This window comes from Cladophialophora bantiana (genome assembly GCF_000835475.1).
Source record: "Cladophialophora bantiana CBS 173.52 unplaced genomic scaffold supercont1.21, whole genome shotgun sequence".
NCBI lineage: Eukaryota > Fungi > Ascomycota > Eurotiomycetes > Chaetothyriales > Herpotrichiellaceae > Cladophialophora > Cladophialophora bantiana.
In genome coordinates, this window is record NW_015971595.1 from 136,180 (window position 1) to 159,805 (window position 23,626).

Consider the following 23,626-nt stretch of genomic DNA (forward strand, 5'->3'; position numbering starts at 1 on the left):
TATTCGTCGCGAGGGTGGTCCGTGAAACCGCCCCTTTAAATTCCGGGCTTCTTGTTTGGAACCCTCAGCAGACATGCATCAGGTTTCATCCTGTTGCATATTTCCCTCTGGATCATGGCACCTTCCGATCGAATATTGCGTGCTCCCTATTGCCGATGAGCTCTGGACCCTTGCTGGTGCACATGTTTGGGTACAATCTGCTTCAAGGCGTTGAGCGAGCGATTAGTGAATTCGCTAGGACCCGTAGGGATGGATCTTCTCGACTGTCCACTGCGACGATATCATGTTTAGAGACCTATGCATAATGAATGCCGATGATAACACGTCGCCGGCATCGCAACGCAAGGATCTCTGTCGACGGACGAGCAGCAAATAAAGGGGTTAAAGCACGCCATCCCATCACGTGAGTGCGTGGTGGTTCGTATGATGCTCCTCGTCCCTTATCCATTTGAAGAGATCAGCTGAGACTTCAAGTATTGTATGCACACCGATTGGATTGATAAGAGGCCTTGCGAGCGGGGTCAACGTGTGTATATCAATAAAAGTGCACACCTCGGTGCTTCTGCCCCTGCAAGAGAGTTGCAGTCGGTAAGGCAGTCTCACCCTTTTTATGCAGCTAGTTGATGCTCACTTCCCAACTGGAGAGATCGTTCAATAGCCGGCAGCGGCACGCAATCTGGGATTGTAATATCGCCATTTTCACAATTGGTGAGGAGAGTGGTGAGGTCGAATCTGGCTCCGTAAGCAAGTCAAATTGTGGAGTAATCTTCGGGACTTTGTCATGCGCCCTGGTCCTGATTGAAGAAGAGACGCGTTAATCGGCCGTAGACTTAGCTTTGCTACTGTCACCTCAAAGTCGTCTTTGACCTGTGGCAGCAGGTCGTCGATCAACATGGCGCCCGCTCCAATCGATCCCAGCATCACAGATTTCGTCGTTCCGAAAAAGGACACATTGGGACTGCCAGAGCCGGCGTACAAAAGGCTTGTGAAGGCCGGCATCGATCTTTCAGACGGATACCCGTACCGCCCGAATCGGCCGCTGTACCTCCAAGACGTGTACAATATCCGGAACAAAGAGCGCAAGCACATCGACGCAGGTTCTCGAGCCGACAAGTCGAAGAACGCCCTCCTTTCCGCCGCAACCAAAGTCACCGACCTGACGACTTATATTGGTACTGAGATAGAGGGACTCCAGCTCAAAGACCTCACAGACCAGCAAAAGGATGAATTGGCATTATTGATTGCCGAGCGCAGCGTCGTTTTCTTCCGAGATCAAGACATCTCGCCTCAGCAGCAGAAGTCGCTTGGAGAATACTATGGCGAGGTTGAGATCCATGTAAATCAGACCCTTCTCGATATAGTTGAAAGCGGCTCCTTGTGCTAAGTCTGAATTCGCCCCAAAACAGCCTCAAGTCCCTCAGGTTCCTGGCGTGCCTGGTGTCACAGTGATTTGGCCAGCTTTGCAAGCCCAAGAGCATCCGGCGAGCTTTCGCAGGCCCGGAGGTGCTTCACGATGGCATACCGATTTGGTCCATGAGCGACAGCCCGCAGGTATCACCCACCTCCACAACGACACTGTGCCGCCCGTCGGAGGAGACACCCTCTGGGCCAGTGGCTACGCCGCGTACGAGAAGCTGTCGCCGGACTTCCGAAAATTGATCGACGGCAAATATGCAGTGTACCGGTCTGCACATCCATATCTGGATCGTGAGAATCCAACTGCCGGGCCCAAGTATATCGAGCGAACCCATCCATTGGTCCGTGTTCATCCAGCGACAGGCTGGAAGGCGCTCTGGGTCAATAGAGCAATGACAGACCGAATTGTTGGGCTCGATAAGGCAGAAAGCGACCTCATTCTGGGATATCTGTATGATGTATACGAGAAGAATATTGACATCCAGGTTCGGTTCAAGTGGACTCCAGGCACAAGCGGTAGGTCTCCAACTAAGAGATCGATTATCATGACATGGATCGTGATGCTGACTGAATATCTTGCCAATTTTGCACAGCTCTTTGGGATAACAGAATCACGGTAAGTTTGCTTTCATCATTAGCGATTGCGAAGTTGCCTCCCAGTGGCTAACCCCATGGCCTCTTTGAAGATACACAACGCTTCTTGGGATTATGCTGGCAACTATCCACGGCATGGCACTCGCGTCACTTCTCTGGCGGAGAAGCCCTTCTTTGACCCCAGTGCGCCAACAAGACGAGAGGCTTTGGGACTCTTAGGGCCAGACGAGAAACAAGTCGACGGCGTTCTGGTAGAGGCATAAGGAAGCGTACCTTGTATGAAGCGCCTTTCGGATTATCGACAGTACTCGATACAAGTAGAGGACAGGAAGGAGTTGGAGTAGGGCAAGTAGGGGTTGGAGGGGGAACAGTTTAAGTGGCATTTTCGCCAGTTGCCTCTTGGCATCTGCTTCATACCCTTTTTTTTTCCCTACAGATAAGCACAGCCTCGTATCCCCCCCCAGAGAACGATAACTTGCCCAAACTGAAGAAAGACAGAATTAGTAGTTGATCACTGTTTTAAAACGGAATAGCCTGGCTCTGGATGGAATCACAATAAAATGTGTCCATGAGGCTCTGCTGCCCCTGAACTTTTCCTATTTATATCGTTCATTTCTTGGCGTTGGGCTTGGCTCCAGCTACATTTTATCCAGCAGTTCTGGCGAGCGCAACTGCTACAACACTGCTTCTGAGTCGAGCGAAAGATGAGCATCCCCCTCATGTTTGCTCTAATGGAGGACGAGTTTGGCTCAGCTTCTGCTCGTCTTGGCCGTCCATTACCCTCCCCTTGTCAAAATAGCTTCAGAGTTTCCAACTCGGCTTGGTGTGACCCTGTGAGGACCTACCATCCATTAGAACAAGCACGCCATGGATCATGCTCGACGATCTAGAACTTCAACTCCCAATAACCGCGAAAATATAAGGCTTTGGGTTTCTTTTCCAGCTCTTGCCCTCCACGAACAATGAGTTGGACACCAGAGTCTAACTATGATCCACAGAAAATCACTCTCAAGCTCATCTCTGCACCTGTGGTAGGTGTGGTTCACCCATCACGAAAAGCAGCTCCCAACGACCAAGGCGGCTTGAGGTCCTACTAGCCCCAATCCACATTGTTCAGCCTTGTCGGATCCGTCTTCAACCCATGGGTCTCGTATTCTATTCTTGACGACAAACGAATGACATCCTCGCACAAGACTTCTCTCTAAAGAAGTAATGGGTGGTACCGTTGGACGATCCGACACTTTACCAAACTCTAGCAATGCACTTTCTCAGACCGCCAGAAGGGAGTCTGCCCTGTCCGTCCACGAGTAAAGTCAAATTCGGAATCTACCGCCGGAACTAACATCACATATATTTGGGGGCCTGCCCAGGGTTTCCACATTAGTTCCTTCAGTCCTCGAACAGTCTCCAGGCACGTAGCGATCATGGATTCACATCTTTCGAGGAGTTCGTCAACATCATCCTCGGCTCGTCCCCGTCGTCAAACACAGTCTTCCGTGAGATCCGCCGGCAGGGACATGCCAGATATTAGAGAGTCTTCAGACAGGCCGCAGGATGTCGCAACTGGGGAGAATGTTGAGGTATGCAGTTATGGTTCCCTGTCTGAAGTAGTTGTTCTGACCAAAGTAGAGCTCGAACCGCTCAGAACACTTGAAGTGGACTCTTCCTGTCACGCGACACCCTTCCAACGCATCTAGCGAGCACACCCAGGGCACAGAGCATACAACGTCGCATACGCACGAGATGCGCAGGCGTATGTCGCAAATCACGAGACGAGCTTCTGTGGTTATAGCCGATGTCGCGCATAAGGTCGACCCCCTTACAATTACGCAGGGCAACCCCTTGAACCTTGCAATCAATGAGATACGAGGCGTATCCTCCGCCGGCTACTCTGCACCAGGCCAGTTCGATGCCCGCCGATATTCTTGTGAAGCACCGAGCCTCTCGCCCATATCTGAGCCTGAACCTGCGCGGACTTCCGGGGGTTTCTCAGATGATTCTACTGTTCGCCCCGGGATGAGTGAGAAGGAAGACGACTACTTCATTCAGAGACTTGCAAACCACGACGACATTGAACGGCTGCCCACCCTCAAACGAATCCTATACAGGCTGTGCCCAATTCTAGTCATTATCACCGTTGGAGCCAACTGGATGTACTTCGTTCTCCGCGTCAAATTCACCGTAGATGCGCAGAATGTTGTGCACGAGGTATTCTGGATGGCATGGGTCTTTATTATCGTTGAGCTATTCGTTTCACTTCCGATGTTGTTGCAGAGTCTCTGGGGCTGGCATATCATTGGATTGAGAAAGAGACCGAAACTTCGCTTGGTCGGCGACAACGTCCCATCGGTCGATGTCGTCATAACTTGCTGTCGCGAAGAAGATGATCTGATCCTCGACACCGCCAAGGCAGCCTGCAATATCGACTATCCCAGTGAACGGTTTCGAGTCATTGTTTGTGATGACGGAAAATCCGAACCGTTGCGGACCTCTGTTGAGAAGCTAGCCTTGTCTCAGTTTCCAAACCTCTATTATCGCTCAAGACCGAAATATCCCGGTGTCCCACATCACTTCAAAGCCGGCAATCTGAACGACGCCCTTGAGGAGACCAAAAAGTTGCCAGGGGGTGCAGCCAATTTTCTTGCAGCCCTCGATGCTGACATGATTCCCATGAGAGATTGGCTTCGGGCGCTCCTGCCTCACATGCTTCAGGATCCAAAATGTTCAATGGCATGCCCCCCACAGGTACGTGCGCCGCCACAGTACCCTGCTGTAGGTGGGGCTTACTGACGACTGCATAGTTGTTCTACAACGTACCCAAGGACGATCCTCTCTGCCAGAGCCTGGACACGTTTGTACACATCGCGGAGCCCATCAAGGACTCCCTAGGTGTAGCCTGGTGTACTGGATCCGGTTACGTACTCAGACGCTCAGCCCTTGCCATGATTGGAGGCTTCCCTACCGGATCTCTGGCTGAAGATGTCTGCTGTTCGAGCATGCTTCTTGGCTCAGGCTGGAACACCGCCTTTGTTCACGAGCCACTTCAGTTTGGAACAGTCCCGGATTCTCTAGTGAGTCATTTGAAGCAACGTACAAGATGGGTAAGTTATCCAAAGCTTCTCCTACTGTCTTATCTCTAATAGCCACAGACAATTGGCACCGTCCAAACCGCCCTGAAACTGAGGTTCAGCATATGGGGTCCGTTGGTGAAACACATGACGCCGCCACAGCGACTGTGCGGGTTTGTTTATACGATCTCTTCGTTATTCACGGTCTTCCTCGTAGCGTCAATGTTCACAGCACCCGTTGTGCTTATTTCGGGCGGCAAGCTTGTTCCCTATGCCAACACGGAGCAGCTGCGATGGCTTGTCCGCTCGGCGTTTCTCAGCATGGTCTTGAACCGTCTAAATGAGATAGTCTCATTCTTGCCGTCCGGATATCGTACCGGGCAGAGGGATACAAGGGCTCTATTATGGATGTCACCCTGTGAGTATCCTCAACCCATAGCGATATGTCCGATCCACTGACAATTTCTGTTAGTCCATGCCATCTCGGTTATCCGCACTTTTGTTCTTCCCAAGTGGCTCGGAGGCAAAGTCGCGGTTTTCACATCGTCTGGGTCACAAAAAGACCAACTAAATGAACGGGATCCTCGGCTCCGAGCTCCATTATGGCGTCGTCTTAAAGTCACTATCTGGGATTGTCAATGCTATCTTCACGTCATCTACATCATGTTCATCCTTGCCGCAGTTGGCGTCAGCCTCTACTCGAACCTCACTGACCAGCAAAACGACACTACGAAGAAGCTTCTGATCGACGTGCTGACACACGCGGGCTGGCCTCCAATCATCTGGCTGACCTGTGGCCTTGCATGCTGGGCTCCCATCAACTACGCCATCTTTCCGCCTTCTGTCCCGGACAGAGAGGAGTTGTTGGACAGAGATCCATACTCTGGAGTTGCCTATCCCAAGGAAACGGCGAAGAAGACCCAGACTACGTGGGTTGCCTGGTTCTGGGAGGCGCAATACACTTTCCTCAGTATCTACATGACTGTGGCATATGTTCTCTCTTTCTGGTTCTGATTGTTTCGAAATACTGTCACCAGTGTTTTATGTCTTTAGTTTTTTGGGCTTTTGAATGTGGGATATAGAAACGGCTTTCCTGCGATCTAGCAACACGGACTTACAAGGAGGAGAAAACCCAAGATGGATGTAATTGACGGGCATATGGGATCAATCAGTTCATTGAAGCTAGACCCTATCATCTCTAGGTGCACAGAAAAAGAACAAAAAAATTGGTAAACGCTTTTGGTGGATAAAGTTAAGACTTGGTGCTCTTCCGCAGCCTCCGACGATAGAAAAGTGCAAACCATTCGCCTTTAACTCCACAATCCCAGGAACGCCAGCCATGCGCCGTGACAACTCTGTAATGTAATCACGACAAGATCATGGCAATGGGGGCATGGATTTGACCCGCTGGTGCGTGCGCAAAGTAATCATCATGATGCTCTGCGCGCTGTACTTGCTCTTCATACGCAGCCTCGCACCGAATTTGAAGATGACCAAACTGATGGGGTACAACGCGGCGGAGATTACGCCGAAAGTACCGTACGCCCAGTCGCCGCCGAGAGCTGTGATCATTTGGATGATGGCGAGCGGGATCGCGGCGGCGACGAGCAGACGAATGCTCGCGGCGAGCGTGAGCGCCGAGAGCGTCCCGGCTGCCGGGTACGCGTCGAAAAGATAGGAGATGTAGGATATCTGAAAAAGATCGGAAAGGTTAGCAGCAAATAAAACAGCCTTCGGGCCTGATGATGGCGCGTGTGTGTCTTTATGTATGATAGCGCTGGGGGAGAAAATTCATACCAGAATCATCATGCTGCCCCAGACGAAGACGCCGGTACCAATGACGGGGAAGGGGTAGCTAACTGTAGGCACAGCAGTGTATCCGACCCAGAAGAAAGCCCCCGTCATCAAAACCCCACCGACCATCGCAGGGACAAGTCTGAACTCGATCTCCATCTGCACCATCTCCTGATCCTGGCAGTGCCGCAGTTTCCGCAGGACCAGGAATTGCTCGATCAAGGTTGCCGTGGCGGCTGCGAGAAGGGCGCCCACCACCGCGGAGATGAATGCAAGCCCTGACGACTGAATGCCGAACCCGTATGTCAAATTCAGAGCCGCAGGGACGGCGACGAACCATTGAAAAGTTGTCCCGAACACGAAGGACACGTACAACGTCGTCATTATGACTATGGGTTCAGTGAACGCCATAACAATGGGGTCAACGATGGTCAACTTGGCCATGCGACGCAGAGTGGTGCCTGATTCGGCTGGGGGAAGATTGTGAGGTCTGCCAGCACGTCTGGCTCGAGAGCGGATAATCTCTCGAGCATATGTTTCTGGAGCCCCGATGCCGATCAGATACGCTGCGAGGCAAACCATTAATGAAACATAGGCTGTCCACCGCCAGGATGTGCTTGGGACGATGTTCCCGAGAATAATGGGTCCTGGGCAGGAGCATCATCAGCATCTGTGCAGCGAAGCGTGAACGAAGATCTCAAATACCGAATGCGGCCCCCAGATACGAGGCCAGCGTTAAGCCCGAGTAGTACGTTACAGTGGTTGCCGCAGGCCAAACATCTGCAAATGTACCCTCGATGAGTACGAGACACGGGCCTCCTCCAAGACCAGCGAAGAAGCGCAGGACCGCCAGTGCACCAATGCTCTGAGCACGACTGGTTCCAAGGAGAAACAAGGCGCAAACTGGCAGGCTAACAAAGTACACCGACGCACGGCCAAATCTTTCTGTGACATGTGGAGTGTAAACTGGAGCAAAGGCAATGCCGACAAGGTAAAGGGAGAATGGTGCGATGGCGAGGGTCATGGAAACATTGAACTCCGTGACCACGTCGCCAACGGCAATTGTGTACGACGTGAGTCCAAACGCGCTGCTGATGTGTTAGCCGATGGTCACCTAGAGTTGTAGGGTGATGTACACCGCAAAAGCAAATGCGAATGAGACGAAGCTGACGTAGACTTTGCGATGCAGAGGCCAGTTCTGCGGGTTATCTGGATCCAAGGCTGGCATAGGATTGCTGATACCTCCTGTCGCCTCCTCCATCAGCCCGTGTTGATCCATTGAAGCCCGATCAGATAAATCCTCCATCTGGTTTCCCACGTACCCCGTTGCTTGCATGCTGAGAGGTATCTGATTCTCCATGGGAGGAAATGGCCACTTGAAATTGTGGTGGTCGTCAAGGATATGACTAGAAACGAGCCTCAAGTTGTGAGCGGGTGTTACCGGGTATTAGAAACGGCGTTTCTGGTGATAGACGAAAGGGTAAAACTCAGAAGGAAATAAAACCAAACTTATATTATCTGCTGGCGGAGATGCGAATGAACTTTCCAAAAACCAAGAACATATAGGACGGTGATGGGCAGCATGATGCCAAAACAGTTCTCGGTCTGCAGTACCCACTTGGGGGCTTATAGAGTCCGTCAAGCATCAAGTGGAGGATGCCCCGTCGAGAATTGTTGAAGCCACGCTCAAGTCCAACGAATTGAAGGGCTTGATAAATGGTGTAGACTTCCTGCGCCTCTCCACACGGGGAATCTCATGCGCAATCGGAGATCCCACCGGCGTAGACACCGGTCACGGAATCCTGGCAGCCTCGCTAGACTGTCCTAAAGCAGGATATCCTCAGATTATCGACTCCAATATGAAACAGACTCGCCGACGGTCTTCACGATTAAGAGGGGAGTCGAGGTGTTCCATTTTGGAGTTTCGGCCCGCACGAATGACAAATGTGCCACGGCAATGGGATCCCATCGATGACAATGTCTGTAGGAAGGCAGCTTTGATGATAACTGTACCAGGTACTCGGTAGTCTATGTTCGAACGCGTACCAGTTGTTGTCCTGGAGATCCTCTCTCGGAACAGCTGCGAAGGGGCCGAAGAATGATAGAGGCTCGGCGCCTCAGACGGAATCCACGTTTAGACGATCAGTCAGCATTTATGTAACTAACATTCAGCTAATCTATATATGGTAAGGACGGCGTTCTTGGCACGACTCTATATTCAGGCGCGCTACAAGTCGCAATTTCCTCCCTCCGTGATTCCATCATCAGAAATCCATCTAACGCGGCTCTGCTCACTCCGCCCGGTCTTGCTGTAGGTTCTGCTTTGATTTGCGCAACGGAGCATCGGACTCATTAACCTGAAGCTGCTGTGAAACATTTTCTCCAAGACCTCGAATTTGTTGGCTTGGGGAACTCTTTATGGCTGTACGAAGCACTCTGCGCGACCGAGCCTCGTTGGAATCAAGGATCATCGCCGTCAACCTGATCTGGGAACTCCGTGACCCCGACATGCCAACGAGCACATGGAAATCAATCTAAACACCTGCTTGCTGGACCGAGCACAGGTCCATTGTAGTAAAGCAAACATCGGCCTCATGGCAGTGCCAACGGCCCTGGCCCTTCGATCATGACTAATAGTCAGCCAGGATCAGGTGTATTAGGGAGCGCAAAAGAACTTCCACAGCCGTAGCGTCCGTACGCTTTGCAATGGATTGCATGCCGTGGATTGTATCTCCATTATCAATGGACCTCATGAGACCCAGGAAGAAAATCAGACCATCATCTGATATATGCCCAGGAACTTGTACAGCTGCAGCGGACCTAAGCACGCAAATCGAACTCTGATGCATGCTCGCAGAGACAGAAGCTTGACTGGCCTCCTGCCAGCCGCTCAAACCAAACTTCAACACGGCCCGGTTAAAGGTCGTCAGGCGTTGAGCCTCGCAAAGGTATTTGAAGACTGCAGAAACGCGAGCGGGTATTCGGTATACCCTTGTAAGTTCCAAATGCAGAGCACACCTGAGTAGTGGAAAGTGAGCCACACTCATATCACAAGAGATTCTTACCTGTTTTATGTGGATGGAGCACAAGTGGTTCACTGTCAGTTTTGCTTTGTGCTTGATCTATCGTGTCTTGCTCGCGCAATTACTGACCTTTCTTAGACCGGCAATCGTTCGTTGGCACCTGTCATTCTCCAGCATCGCAATCACTTGCGATGCTAACGGAAGTTGATAGAGTGAGAGCTCAATGACTGCCACTTGCATTCACGGCCAGATATTCAGATTGTGATATCAAGACAAATTCAAGAACGCCTATTGTTCAATCCTTGGACTGCGAAGCTGTAATTATGACTTCTCTTCGCTCAGCACTTGACTCTGGGCTGGTTCGTTTGCACCAAAATGATCTCTCCAGGTATCTTGACGGGCTCGCGCGCGCGGAAAGAGGAGAAGAACAATCAAGAAGTCAACCACGCTGTGGGGCATCACCGACTAAACCCACCTAGGAGGTTTTCTCCAGTCCCCTTTTAGGGCAGGTTCAGTTTGTCGACCGTTGAGAAGGTGTGGCTTCACTTCACTGACGGGGCTAGATTTCCGGCAGCAAAAGTGGACTTGAGAACCTGGGCACATCACGCTTCCGCTGGTGTTCACCCTGTATTGAGAAGAGGGATCGGGGCATCTGGAGTTGTTGCACGCATCAGTTGGGATTCTCTGCATCGGACACTTGGGCTCGGTGTAGAAAGTTGTTGTAACTGTCCCGTCGATTGGCCACATCCACAGACTCGAAGAGAAATGCCCAAAGCCTACCCATAAATTGCAAACAGCAGCTTGAGGCCACAGTACAGATCAAAGTTTGCGACATGTGTTCGGTATTGCCCCATGTACGAACGCAATTACCCAGCAGGACACAGGGTGTTGGTAAATCTCCATCAGGGTTCCAAGCACAGTCTGTTGTTTAGAAGTGTGCCGTCGAACTATACCGTATTGCACGAGATTGTGGGAAGTGCATGTGGTCACTGCTGTGGCGATGTTCTCCAACCACGCTTCTGCCAACTCGCAACCCTCAGCATGCTCTGATCGGACATTGTGGAAACCTCAGGTCGGACCGATTGGCAATTTGGTTATAGCCGCACCAGTCAAGCAAAGTGTCAGCCATTATTCGCAGATTGCCCTCCCTCCATTGATGCGAAAGACGACTTCGCTGTTCTTACCCTATTACCCACGGCAGAGTATCCAAATTCCCAGAAGCGGCTGGGTGGATATCCGATTTTCTATTATTCACTTTCTGCAAGCGTCACTTAAACGGCAGCTGACACACTTGAATATCAAGAACAACCTACGCCGGCTATCCAGTTACCCCAGGAAATGCTAGCTAAAACTTTACAATTGCAGAGCCAACACAAGTATTGAGCTCAATACTTTCCTTGGCAATTCAAAACCGGGATACGCGATTGCGACGGGGGTATCCGCACGTGTGGGATCGTGTGCCCTAAAGATATTGCATGCTGGTGCTATGGTCTTCGGTGCAGCAGAGCGTGGGAACTGAGGCTTCTGTGGTTGCTGTTTTCGGCAAATGAATTGCACAAACGCCTGGCCCAAACAGAATGGCGGCCTCCACCCATTCAGGTGACCTGGTTGACAGAGGCACAGGCACTCATGATTCGGTCAGAGACGAGACAGCTTCATCCACCGAGGGACATTTCCCCGCACATCGGCTTCAAACAAATTGCCGAATCCCCAACCACCTAAAGCAGAGCTCCCAAAGCTGCCTTCTTTCTGCGGAGGGTTCAATCGCTGCCGGCAGGTATGCACAAAAGAGACCTATCTCTCGATTTCTGCAGATCAGAGTTGAAAACGTGGGATCCTGGCGATGTTTGCAAGGGGGAAAGGCTGTGCTTTGAGATGGTTGAATGTCTACAGAGTGCAAGGGGGTCCGCCACACAGACCGCATTTTTCCACGCGAGGTTTTCGGGACTGCATTCCTGGCAGCAGTTCTGGACCCTTCCGCTTTCGATGCCAGCAGTTGGTGGTTTCCATACTATGCACTGCGAACCACCAAAGATCTGCTAAACTGCGCGCCGTTATCTGCGGGCCTCCCAGTCACCAAAATTTGAATTTACCCCGGACGCGACTCAAGTTTCTGTGCCAGATGCTGGGAACTGGAGTCGCCTCGGCTTTCCACAACTCCTTGATGCGCAAGTCTTGAAATGGGAACTGTGGTGATCACCAAGATGTCTGTGCTGAGGCAATGGACTGACATCGGATCAACAACCAGCCATCTGTTTACTGGACGAGGCTGGGCTCTTTGAGCTTTCACCAAACTGGATGCCTCCTGGAGCCAAGGTCACTCTAGGCTCTGTTGCCCGCCGGCACTACTATGTCTGTCAGTGGGTCATTGCCGGCTTTTGGTATAGTTTGCTCCAGCATTTTCCCCAGACAACCCCCATGACGCCCAAGAATTAGCAAAATTGGCCAAACTTCCTACCTATCACAATCTAGCACTTGAACATCTTTCGCCTCCGCGTGGGGCTTCGTCCTTTTCTCCTCAACGACGTCGAGTCTATCCCGGAATCGTCAAGGTGCTCCAGACGTTTCACCCTCAACTGCCTTAAAGGGTGTTGGCCCTCTGAAGGATTCCATAGATATATCAACTGATCCTCTGGAACAGTTCGATATCCTATCCAACCTCACCTGATCTTTGCCTTGGAACCCAGTTGGCAATCAGAGAATCACCACCAGAATGGCGACTTCAAGGCCCGACAACCTTAAGGCCCACTGGAAATGTATCGCAGCTTGTACCTTGATTAGCATGTGCCCATTCCAGTATGGAGTTGACTTTGGTATTATCGGTGGTCTCCAGGCCATGCCTGGCTTTTTGGATGTACGTTGCCGCAGAACGACATGTATCCGCAACCACCACTTCTAACAATGAAAAGGTCTTTGGAGAAAAAGATCCAACCTCGCCTATTGGATACAACATCAGCCATACACGCCAGCAGCTGATCTCCTCTCTCATGATTCTCGGTGCCTTCATCAGCTCTTCCTTTGCCGGACCCATTGCGAAGTTCATCGGCCGAAAGATGTCCATCTGGGTTGCTGCGTTGCTTTGCGTTGTGTCAAATGTTATTATGATGACCACTACGAGCATTGGAGCTCTGTATTTTGCGCGTTTCTTGATCGGTATCGCCAACGGCATGCTCATGACTTTTTCGCAGCTCTATTTGCAAGAGTGTTCTCCTGCAAAATATCGTGGTCTTGTCATTGGTCTTTTCCAGTCGTGGACATCGATCGGTACTTTGGTCGGTACCATTATCGACAACTTCACAGTGAAGCTTGCAGGCAAACAACAATACATTGTTTCCCTGGGAATCATCTATATCGTCCCAGGTTTTCTGTCGGTTGGGATGCTCTTTATCCCCGAAAGCCCTCGATGGTTCCTTCTCCAGGACCAGACCGAGAAAGCTCGCAAGGCCCTCTACTGGCTCCGACCTTACCCCGAGACGGTTGAGGACGAGATCAAGGAGATCCAAGATGCCATCGGAGCCGAGCGAGCCTTGGCTAAGAGCGCCGACATACTGGATATGTTCCGCAATCCTGTCGATCGAAGACGCACCCTTCTCTCGATTGGTGCTGTTTCTCTCCAGGCGGCTTCCGGCGCCATGTATATGATTTGTATGTTTTCCTGCCCGACTCCTGTCTGAGAAACAGGTTGCTAACTAACAACCTACAGCGTACGGCACATATTTCTTCGAAATGGCCCATGTTGGTTCAGCATTCGAAAACTCGTGCATCCTTGTTGCAGTCGGCGTGGCAGCCATCTTGATCAACAGCGCCATCATCACGAAGTGGGGTCGGAGGCGAGTATTCTTGACGATCGGGATGATTCTCTGTGGTATCACGCAACTCATCGTGGCCGTTGTATACGACAAACAAGGGCCCAGCACTTCAACCGGACGGGTGAGTCTTCGCCGGACAAATGCCGACACGTTTTGACCGCGTTCAATCTTCTGACACATTCTGTGCAGGTTATCGTCGGCGTCTCGGTCGTGTACATTGTCGGCTACAACGGCATGGTGGCGACCTACGCATGGCTTTGCGGTGGCGAGTTCCCGTCGCAGCGTCTTCGAAGCTACACATTTGGTCTGGCAGCCTCGATTGGCTTTTTGGGCGCCTGGCTCGCCACCTTCACCGCCCCGTATTTCATCAACCCCGATTCCCTTAACTGGGGGCCGAAGTACGGATACATTTGGACGCCGTCTTGCTTGATTGGTGCGCTGTGGACGTACTTTTATCTTCCTGAGGTGAAGAACAGGACGTTTGAGGAAATCGACGAAATGGTGAGTTCGAGCATCGAACCCAAGGTGTTTCAGAAAAAGGGTGGACATTGCTGACTCTGTGCTGTTGTGTAGTTCGAGGCACGCCTTCCCGCCCGCAAGTTCCGCACATACAAGTGTGTGGGATCTGTGGCGGCTGTGGCCATGGCCGCAAAGGAGGATGGAAGCAGTGGAAGTGAGAAGGATCACGCTGAAGTCAGGCATGAGGAAGTCATTTTCGGCAACGAGAAGGTTGCCACCGAGACTGCTGTTGCAATCGGTTGAATGTGTGTGTGTCCCTTTGGATGGAGCCCTCCTGGACCATCGAGCGTCTCGAAAGAATTGCCGGGAGTTGGACAGGCACACCAGCCACCCAAGACGAGCGTGGGCCTGAATTTCTGGCAATCAGCGAAATATATCTTGTTGCCCTTGGACAGAACACGAGGTCGGCAAGATATTTTTGAATCAACAGCGTTCTGCCACCGTCAAAGAATGTGCAATGGCTCTGGATTGAATCCCAGCCGTGTCCTGTTCAGCCCATTTCTGAATGCTTCCGGAAAGAGTTCTAGCTGTACTCATCCGCCATTCTTGACGATACCCGCCTTATACGGCAGCCATATGGTCGATAGTTAATCCCAGGGTTTGTCCCGGTCTGACTCGCTTGACTAGAGCCCAGACATGTTTCCCGCTCCATATCGCTCGCTCCAGGATTGTTGGGCTTCTTAGGTGTGTACTTCAGCCATCTTCAGACCGTTCCGCGCAGGGGTCACGGGGTAAGTGGTGTTTGTATGTAAGATTCTTGGTGGTAGTTGGAAAATGCGCGGCTGAGTCGTTCAGGTCGCCCAGCCCTCCTCCACCCAGTCGGTGCTCACTCGATCCGGCTACATGGGCCAGGCCGATAAGAAATCCTCCCGAAGCCCGTATTCCAAAGTCGGGTAACCGACAAAGGGCTCCCTAGGCCTAGTGGCCCTTGTTGTGGCCCAACCACATGGCGGCATAGGCGAGAGGAATGTCTAGTATGTAACCCACACCACCAATACCGCCAACACCACCAACTGCTATTGCACGTGGGATTTGCTGGAATGAAGGCAGTTGGGCTACTAAGCTGCCCAAGCTGCCACCATCTCCTGTCGCCATCAGCTTACGGATCTGGGCTGACTCAGGCCGATCCCAAGCGCGCCTGGACTCTGGACTCTGGACTCCCAGTGACAGGTCAGGTCCCAAGTGAGTGAAGTGATAAGTCAACTCTGCCGGCCCCGAGCTGATTGGGAAGCAGAGTCAAGTGCTGAGTATCCCTCAAGCCCTTCACCTTAAAAACCCCCGACGTCAACCTGAGGCCCCCCCTCAAAATGGTTCCCAGGTACTCTGCTTGTGACTCTGCGCATTTTGATTTTGTTCATTCGGTTGAGCCTACGACACGGCGAGCGACACGATATTTGGGCCCTGGAGCGGGATGGGCAAGTCAACAACAGATGCGATGTACGACTATCTCATTGTTGGGGCTGGTAAGTCGCGTCTCCAATCAGCCGCTGCCGATCGCTAACCGTTCTCCAGGCCCTTCGGGGCTGTGCGCCGCAAAGACGATACGCGAATGCGAATCTGAGGCTAGGGTGAAGATTCTGGACTCTAACAAAACCGTGGGTGGTGTATGGTCCAAAGAGAACCTCTATCCTGGCCTGAAGACAAATAATGTCCGCGGCGGCATCGACTTCTCCGACTTTCCCATGCACGATGGCTTTGGCATTCCTGAAGGTCAGCATGTCTCGGGCGAAGCAATGCACGAGTATATCAGAGCCTACGCCGAACACTTCGATGTCTTTCGGTTGATCGATTTCGACTCGACCGTCACGGAAATCTGCAAGCTCGAGGGCGTTCAAGGCTGGAACGTCAAACTAGGCTCGGGAGCAGATCTGCAGACGCGTAAGTTGATCATCGCCACGGGTGTCACAAATGTACCACACAGACCAGCGTTGAGTGGCTCGGAGGAATTTGGGGGCCCGATCATGCACTCGGCGGAACTAGGCATGAAAGGCAGCGCTCTCACTGACGACCCCCACGTCCAGACGATAGCGGTGCTTGGTGGAGGGAAGTCGGCCTACGACACCGTCCATCTGGCTGGCAAGGCTGGCAAGCAAGTGGAATGGATCATCAGGAAGTCGGGCAAGGGCCCTGAATGGATCTTCCCCGCCCACACCATGGGACCGCTGCAGGCGGTGCGAGAAAAACTCCCGGCGAGACGATTCGTGTCCTTTTTCAGTCCGTGCCTGTGGAACGACGGATTCGGCTGGATCAGGAACTTCCTCCATTTCACCAAGCTCGGCAAGATCATTTCGCAGGGCTTCTGGAAAAACCTTCACAAGGCGACTCTGGACGACTGCGGGATGTTGAAGGATGAGAGAACAAAGGTCTTGGAGCCGGAGCAGAGGTCCGTTTTCTTTCCTTTGTTCAAGTCAAAGCGGGTTTTCGCGCCGCTAACTCCTCTTTTCTATATAGCCCCTTTTGGTACGGCACGGCATCCGGAATCTATAGCTACGAAAAGGATATCTACGAGATGCTCAAGACCGGTCAAGTGCGCGTGCATCGCGAAGACGTCCTCCGCCTCTCCAAAGACACCATCAACTTCACCAGCGGATTGCAGGTCACGGCCGACGCCCTCGTCACCGCGACAGGCTTCTCGGCAAAGTCGACCCTCAAATTCATCCCAGACACCATGCACGCTGACCTCGGTATCCCCTCGACCAGCTACACCCAAGCGCAGTATAGCTTCTGGCAGGTCTTGAACGAGAAGGCCGACATGACCATCGCCTCCAAATTTCCCCGCCTGGTCGCCGGGCCATTCAAATCGCCCACCTCGAGCGTGGTGCAGCCGTTCAACCCAGGCATGGCCTCCGAGGTCAACTATACGCCCTTCCGACTATACCGGGCCATCGCGCCGCCGGGCCCGACCAAGGAAGGTGACAACTCGCTCGCGTTTATCAGCATGTTCTCGAACCTGGCCAACACGGCGCGCTGCGAGCTCCAGTGTCTCTGGGCCTACGCGTACCTCAACCACAGACTCGACATCCACCAAGCCACGGTCTTCGACGAGACGGCCCTGATGGCGCAGTACGCAAGACACCGCGCGCCGTACGGCCACGGCAGGTTCTTCCCCGACCTCGTCTTCGACCAGGTGCCGTACATGGACCTGCTGCTCCAGGACCTCGGGCTAAAGTACTGGCGCAAGGGCAACTTCTTTGCCGAGCTATTCAGCCCGTACATGGCCAAGGATTACAAGGGGATCGTGCAGGAATGGCTCCGTCAGAATTCCCACTCGAGCAACGAAGAGTCTTCAATCCAGCCCAAGACAAAAGCCGAGGAGGCCAGGGATCTTGAAAGAGAACCGCTTCTGAACGGCAAGGCGGCGTGACAGGAGCGCATATGGTTCCTTCGCGCTAACCGGCCTCGAATGAATGATTATGATTACATGAATTACCGACTGACTGATCGACGGATCCCACTGACTGGACTGGACTGAACCGCACTGCATTTCACTGCCATGCAATGTACTACTCACCGGATCCCTCGCTTCAGGACCACAGCAGCGCCCCCTACCCTTCTACTCCTCCGGACAATGGGATTGATGGATGGAGGGGATGGATAGAGGCAAAGGTCATGTTCAGTTTCAGCTGGTTGGGTCAAGCGGGCTTTTTATTCATTTTATTCTCCGTTGTGATTTTTCTTCTGTTTTTGTTTTATCTCTGTCCCCATTCTACTCTCCACCCTCCTTCTCCCACCTGGAGTTCCTCATTTCTTACGAGTTAGGTCCGATGCGACAAGTCATGTATCCACGACGCTCTACGGCTCTCTCGACGGCGCATAACGGGGCGGATTGATTAATTAAGTTTTACCACTTTCTTGCGTCGAAAGGATTGGACTTGACCTATTCATTCAAGCGGCTCGGCTCTCTCCTTCCCAACCCTCATCTTGCACTTGCACTCTCGTTCTTCAAAGCTAGACTTGTCATCTTTTTCAGGGGATTTTATTATGGTGGCGAGGCGAGGCGAGATGGCGCGGGATGGGACGGGATGGGATGAGAGGATAAGATGAATGAAAGATGAAAGAAAGGGCCATGACCCACCTACGAGAGGGATGATCGTTCTTGCTTGGTCGTGATCATGATCACAATCGCAATGATCGCTATGAATGATGGCAAGGATGGCAATGATCCTCACCAATTCATGACAATGAACGATGCGGAATAAGCACAAACAATGAAACAATGACAAATGAACAAACGAACGAATGACGCCGCCGACGACATTGAGGGTATACATAGATGGAGAGGTAAATAGATAGATACCAATAAGGACAGAAGTAAGATTTTCCAAATTCGAATTAGAATAGGGTATCAATCATATCTGTATCTGTCTGGCTTCAACGCAACGCTCGCCTAGAGTAATACCATACATAATACAATACAAACATATATCCATCCATCTATGCAAACAGGGAAGAGGGCGAGCCAAGGCTGAGTAAGCGTCGTGACACCCAGGTGACCAGTGACAAAGACAAAGGACAGGACGGGACAGGACAGGAAAGAGCAGGGTAAAGAAGGGATAAAAGAACCGATTCCAACCAAGGGGAGGGCAAAATAATAATGAGTAATCGGCCGGCGTGCTGGGCGCCGTGGGTCTTGATTCTTTGGGGAAACACAAACACAAACTCCACCCAGTGCCCGATGTAGCGAAAAAGAATCAAACACCACCACCATCATCATGGTAAGCAAAACGCTTTCAGGTTGACATGAATGAAAAACGGTGACCTCTTATCATCCTCGTGCGTCACTCTTAATCATACAACCACACCAACAAGCAACTTGTAATCGGTTTGCCTGATGTTTCCTGCCACTCAGGAGCCTTGTCGGCCCTGGTGCCAAGCATATCGCATGTTCTTGTTGTAGTCCCTGCAGCCTGCGGGCATTGCATCAGAGGCAGCCAGGCTCACAGAGGAGTCATCTGCCGGCGAAGGCGAGTATGTGTAGGTGGGCGCAAAGTCGTGGCCTTTGCCGTCCTTTGCATAGCGAAGCTTGAAGTCGCGGCACCCTTGGGGAACTTCGGATGAGTGCGTCGAGGAGGCGCCGCTGGCGATGATGTTGGTGCCGTACGGATACGTCAGGTTGAAGTCGTGGCCCTTGCCGTCCTTCGCGTAGCGGGCACGGATAGCGTCGCGGCAGCTCTTGGGGATGGACGGTTCTGTCGACGAGGAGGATCTGACTGAGGCACTGCTGGAGGACAGACGGGAGAAGATGGATGCGTGTTTGGGAGTAGACATGTTGGTCTGATATGGAGGTTCTGGGATGGGCTTGTATGAGAGAATGAGGAGTGAATCAATGGGTGTTTGAATTTATGTAGAACTTCAATTGAGTCTTCGTCTTCGTCTCTGTCTCTTGTGTTTGTTGTTTGATGTGTATTCTGTAGAGACGAGTTCTTGCTGAGAGGACGAAGGGTCAACTTATACCTCGAAGCCCTGGCCTCTATCCCATACACAGAGTAAGCAGTGCCCCTGGCCGTGACGGCCTCACCGTCTCGGTGCATCAATGATTTCCAATGATCAATTAACACACCGACCAAGCCATGTCATGGTGCCTGTGACATTCGGTGAGCTACACGAGGGGGACAGGTGGCTGTGAGTGCTAGGGCTGAGTCGGAACTGGAAAAACATCCAATCCGGGCAGCCATTAGCAGGAAGCCATCTCACGGTGCCAGCGACTATGATGGAAGGAGCAACCGTGTCGGGACTGAATGGAAGGGAAGATGTCGACTGATTGAAGCGGCAAGTGTCGAAACAGCAAAGCGCGAACTGTGCCTCAGCCAGCCCTGGGGAAAGGCTTGCTGCGCGCAGCCATTGTCCATGGATTCGGGCAGTCAGGTCTGACTGAAAAGATGATATTCGACGCGATGGTGTTACGTCTAGCGCCCGCGGACGAATCAAGATTGCAGCATCATTCTGCAGATTCGGCGCTGATGATAATTGTGGTAACCGTTCAGGGTCGGCTACAGAAGCTTCGGGGGGCTGAGCCCAGCTGGAGTCTCCGAAAAACACGAGACGCCCATTGCATGGGGAAAGTGACTACCGGGTAGCGGCATGGCATAGCAGAACGGCCCAAACAACTTCCCCCCAACGTTAGAAGAACTGAAAGCGAGCCTTCCCCCTTTCGACGAGCTCCCATTCCAGTGGACGTGCACTTGCAGATCTGGCTCGAGGCCATTGGCTGCGCTTGACCCGATTTGGCTGCAATAATGGCCATATGCCCCCGGAGTCTCTGCTTGGCCTTGGTGTGCATCTTCATTCGAAACAGTGCTGGTGGCATCTCAGGCAGCCACTTAAAAGACCCAAGGTCCCTCGTCCCCGAGAAAACAAATGCGGTCCCAATTTATGCTGTTTGACGTGTACTTGTGTACGTGTCGGCGACCAGATTCGTATATCGGGGGTGAACACGTCTCAAGGTCCCGACTAGGCCGTTCACCCACTCCGCAGCATTGGAATCAATATCTAGTGGCTTGCTTGAAGATAGGCACTGTCGTAAAATCGTCGTGGTTCCACAAGATCTCATTAGACGGGCCAAGTTCAGCGCCTTCGTCAGTGCTGGGCAATCCCGCTTTCTCGTTCTCGCTAACCTCGTGTTTTGAAAACCCCTTCCTATCTTTCGGGAGCCAAACTTTCGGAGTTTTCGAGGCCATCGCCGGCAGAAGATATGCATTTTTGAGTTGCTCGTCGTTATAGGAATTTAATTCTTCTGATTCACCCTCAGGGTCCTGAAGCCATGGTCGAAGAGTCTCCTGTGAAGCGAAAATACGCGGCTCGAGCAAACTGGCAAGTGGATCGAGCAAGACCGCCGGAACTTTTCCCGAACCAAGCCGGTAGACCAGTGATCGATCGGCCTGATTGGCACGAGATCCAGTGTCCACCTCGTCGTCTCTGAGAAGAGGTTGCTCCTCGTCCTCATCCGAAAACACATTGACCGGCATATACTTTTCCAGGGGTGAAAGGTATTGATTGACCGTCATGTGGTAAAGAGCGGTGACGACTAGCAACACAGTCATGAGAGTGGAAGGGCCAGCCACCTTCTTGATCCCAAACAGCCCAATCAAACATAGTTCCGCGAGGTAGACACCTGTCATCAAATGCTGCAGGCTCCTGGTATAGCTCTCTCCCCGCGTCTCGGTCTTGACTTGAATCACGTAAAGCAGGTTGTATTTGTAGCTTAGATAGAATAGGAATAAGCCAATCGCCGCGAATCCCAACACCAGCGGTGCAATACAAGAATAGGCGATTGCAATGACCGCTAGATTCGTGAATTTGGGATAGACATTGAACCAGCTGATCCCCTTCATCTGTGCATAAGTGTTGAATTTCTGTCTCGGGGTCTTGTTCATGACATGGTAAAAGAACAAGAATGACAAAAGATCACTGTAATTCAAAATATTCTTCGATGCGGTGCCGAGGCCTTGGACAATGAAGTACGTCAAATAGAAGTTTGAGGCTTTGGGGAGGTTCTTCGCTAGCAGGGTTGGGACGGTTGTTGGTTGGTTTGCGACCTTGGTAGCTAAAGCAGCAGCCCCGGACGAAAACGTCGTGATGAGGAAGACTTGAACCACTTGGAAGGTAAAGTACCATGTTTGAGCCCACTCAACTGCTGATTTGCTTGTTGGTTGACCAGATAGCGTCGCCACATATTGAAAGAGGTATGGTACATAGGACACCACGGAGCTGAGAAGCAGGGGTGGCACCAGTCCTGTGAGCAATCCGAGGATAGGAGCCGGGAGGTTGTTGATGAATCGCAGAAAGTGAAATTTGTGAGCCAGATAATTAATGTTGGAGATTGTACCAATGATACCGACAGGGATGGACCAGAAGATGATTGTTGCAACGGCAAGTGCTATGGCTATGTAGGAATATGTGATTCGGAGTGATGGATCGAGATTGAGGTTTTGCCAGATGACCTCTTTCGGCTGGATTCCGATGTATTTTGGCTGTAATGTAAGGGGTGATGGATGTCGCACTTGCTGGAACGCTTGGTGGGCACTGACTTGGTCCTTGAACTCGACAAATATTGCTCCAGTTCTCTTACCTGGGGAGCTGGAGTCGGCCTGCCGAACCCGGTCCACGTCGGAAACAAGATTGGTAATGTCTTCTCGCAATCGGGAGATGCTGTCAACCTCTTCTCCGACGAGGTACTTTGACCTATGCTTAGGTCGATGCACCCCGCCACCTGGTTTTGGCAGCTGGCTAGAGCTTGCATCATTGTCCTCTGGAGCATCATCTTTGCTGCGGTTGGCGCTTTTCAAAAGTTTTAGTTCCAACCCTTCCAGTTCGTCGATTTTGCCGTCTCTCTTGTGAACAACTTTTTCTAAGTGGGTCACATTAGAAACGACCCAAGACTTCACAGCATGCCCACCAAAGTACCGGCGAAGATTTCTTTCTTGAAGGCCCTCAGGAGGCACATTTAAGTACAATACCACTCGAGAAGAGAGCCGAGTTGCATTTACCGGAATTGTCTGGTAAGCTTGACGAAGGCCCATCACAAAGAGCCTTTCTCTGGTGATGAGAAGTATGATGAACCCTAAGGGCAAGGCATTAGCGTATTCAGACGAGTGGAAGTATATTACCTTACCAAAGAATACCCAGGCTATAACAGCATGCGCATAAAGACGTCTCCCATCAGCGACATTGCTGAACGATATCCTGTCCAGCTGAGTTGCACCACCTCCGCCCGTGGCGTTGATCGGAAAGAGAATTGGCCAAGTTAGGCAGCAGCCCACGACGCAAATGAGGACAGTCAGTCGGAGGAACCGCAAGAAAAGATAGGCCTCCAGTGAGGAATGGCGCAAAACAAACTTGTCGTCGAGAGCGCGGAAGTCATGCCACCAGGAGACGGATGTATGACTAGACGAAGGAGTGCGATCCCTGGGCCTTGTTAGGATCCACTGCTCGGCTGTATATTCGAAGTGCTTACTTGTGATTGATGGTGCGAAAATACGTCCTTGGTGCGTAAATGTTTCGATATCTCCAGCGAACAGACACAAATGCCAGTAAGAAAACGGCAGCCGTTATGGCAGTGGGGATAAGTGCAGCACCGATGGCAGCAAATGAGGTTGAATGTGGATTGCGATGGCCGCCAGAGCCTGGGGTCTTTGGAGCCTGTTAGCTGTGTAGTCTTGCAAACCATGATTGCTTCCTGGAACAAGGAAGTAGCCAGCCCCTTATGTACATCCGACTATTGCTCGAGCTAGAGACATCTCGGGCTTCGATGGGCGTCACTGACCTTGTCCTTAAAGGCGTCCATGTCGACGTTCCAAGTCCTCCCTCCAAGCGAAACAGACAAATCCTACTGAGAATGGCACATCGAAAGTGCACGCCGTTGTGGGCAAGACGCAGCAACCGAACAAGGAGGGGGGTGATGTTG

At 51.8% G+C, this 23,626-nt stretch overlaps 7 protein-coding genes across 7 annotated transcripts; 4 read left to right on the forward strand and 3 right to left on the reverse strand.

The window, feature by feature from the left end:
- Positions 1-892: 892 nt before the first annotated feature.
- Positions 893-2,273, forward strand: Z519_11159 (uncharacterized protein; the record flags this gene model as incomplete). Its single annotated transcript, XM_016768872.1, has 4 exons — positions 893-1,336; positions 1,407-1,932; positions 2,010-2,032; positions 2,103-2,273. 4 exons carry the CDS (start codon positions 893-895, stop codon positions 2,271-2,273), a joined length of 1,164 nt encoding a protein of 387 aa, XP_016614718.1.
- A 1,480-nt stretch (positions 2,274-3,753) lies between these two features.
- Positions 3,754-6,092, forward strand: Z519_11160 (uncharacterized protein; the record flags this gene model as incomplete). Its single annotated transcript, XM_016768873.1, has 4 exons — positions 3,754-4,755; positions 4,812-5,111; positions 5,160-5,496; positions 5,551-6,092. 4 exons carry the CDS (start codon positions 3,754-3,756, stop codon positions 6,090-6,092), a joined length of 2,181 nt encoding a protein of 726 aa, XP_016614719.1.
- Positions 6,093-6,455: 363 nt separating this feature from the next.
- On the reverse strand, positions 6,456-8,232 carry Z519_11161 (uncharacterized protein; the record flags this gene model as incomplete). Its single annotated transcript, XM_016768874.1, has 4 exons — positions 6,456-6,770; positions 6,876-7,519; positions 7,578-7,960; positions 8,009-8,232. 4 exons carry the CDS (start codon positions 8,230-8,232, stop codon positions 6,456-6,458), a joined length of 1,566 nt encoding a protein of 521 aa, XP_016614720.1.
- Positions 8,233-12,608: 4,376 nt separating this feature from the next.
- Positions 12,609-14,466, forward strand: Z519_11162 (uncharacterized protein; the record flags this gene model as incomplete). The annotated part of the gene is made up of 5 exons (XM_016768875.1): positions 12,609-12,749; positions 12,805-13,540; positions 13,599-13,825; positions 13,894-14,205; positions 14,278-14,466. The coding sequence occupies 5 exons, from the start codon at positions 12,609-12,611 to the stop codon at positions 14,464-14,466; spliced, it is 1,605 nt and encodes a 534-aa protein (XP_016614721.1).
- Positions 14,467-15,634: 1,168 nt separating this feature from the next.
- On the forward strand, positions 15,635-17,587 carry Z519_11163 (uncharacterized protein; the record flags this gene model as incomplete). The annotated part of the gene is made up of 3 exons (XM_016768876.1): positions 15,635-15,686; positions 15,736-16,606; positions 16,675-17,587. The coding sequence occupies 3 exons, from the start codon at positions 15,635-15,637 to the stop codon at positions 17,585-17,587; spliced, it is 1,836 nt and encodes a 611-aa protein (XP_016614722.1).
- Positions 17,588-19,068: 1,481 nt separating this feature from the next.
- Z519_11164 (uncharacterized protein) lies at positions 19,069-19,491 on the reverse strand (the record flags this gene model as incomplete). Its single annotated transcript, XM_016768877.1, has 1 exon — positions 19,069-19,491. One exon carries the CDS (start codon positions 19,489-19,491, stop codon positions 19,069-19,071), a length of 423 nt encoding a protein of 140 aa, XP_016614723.1.
- A 1,214-nt stretch (positions 19,492-20,705) lies between these two features.
- Positions 20,706-23,506, reverse strand: Z519_11165 (uncharacterized protein; the record flags this gene model as incomplete). Its single annotated transcript, XM_016768878.1, has 4 exons — positions 20,706-22,783; positions 22,835-23,127; positions 23,177-23,352; positions 23,486-23,506. 4 exons carry the CDS (start codon positions 23,504-23,506, stop codon positions 20,706-20,708), a joined length of 2,568 nt encoding a protein of 855 aa, XP_016614724.1.
- Positions 23,507-23,626: the final 120 nt, after the last annotated feature.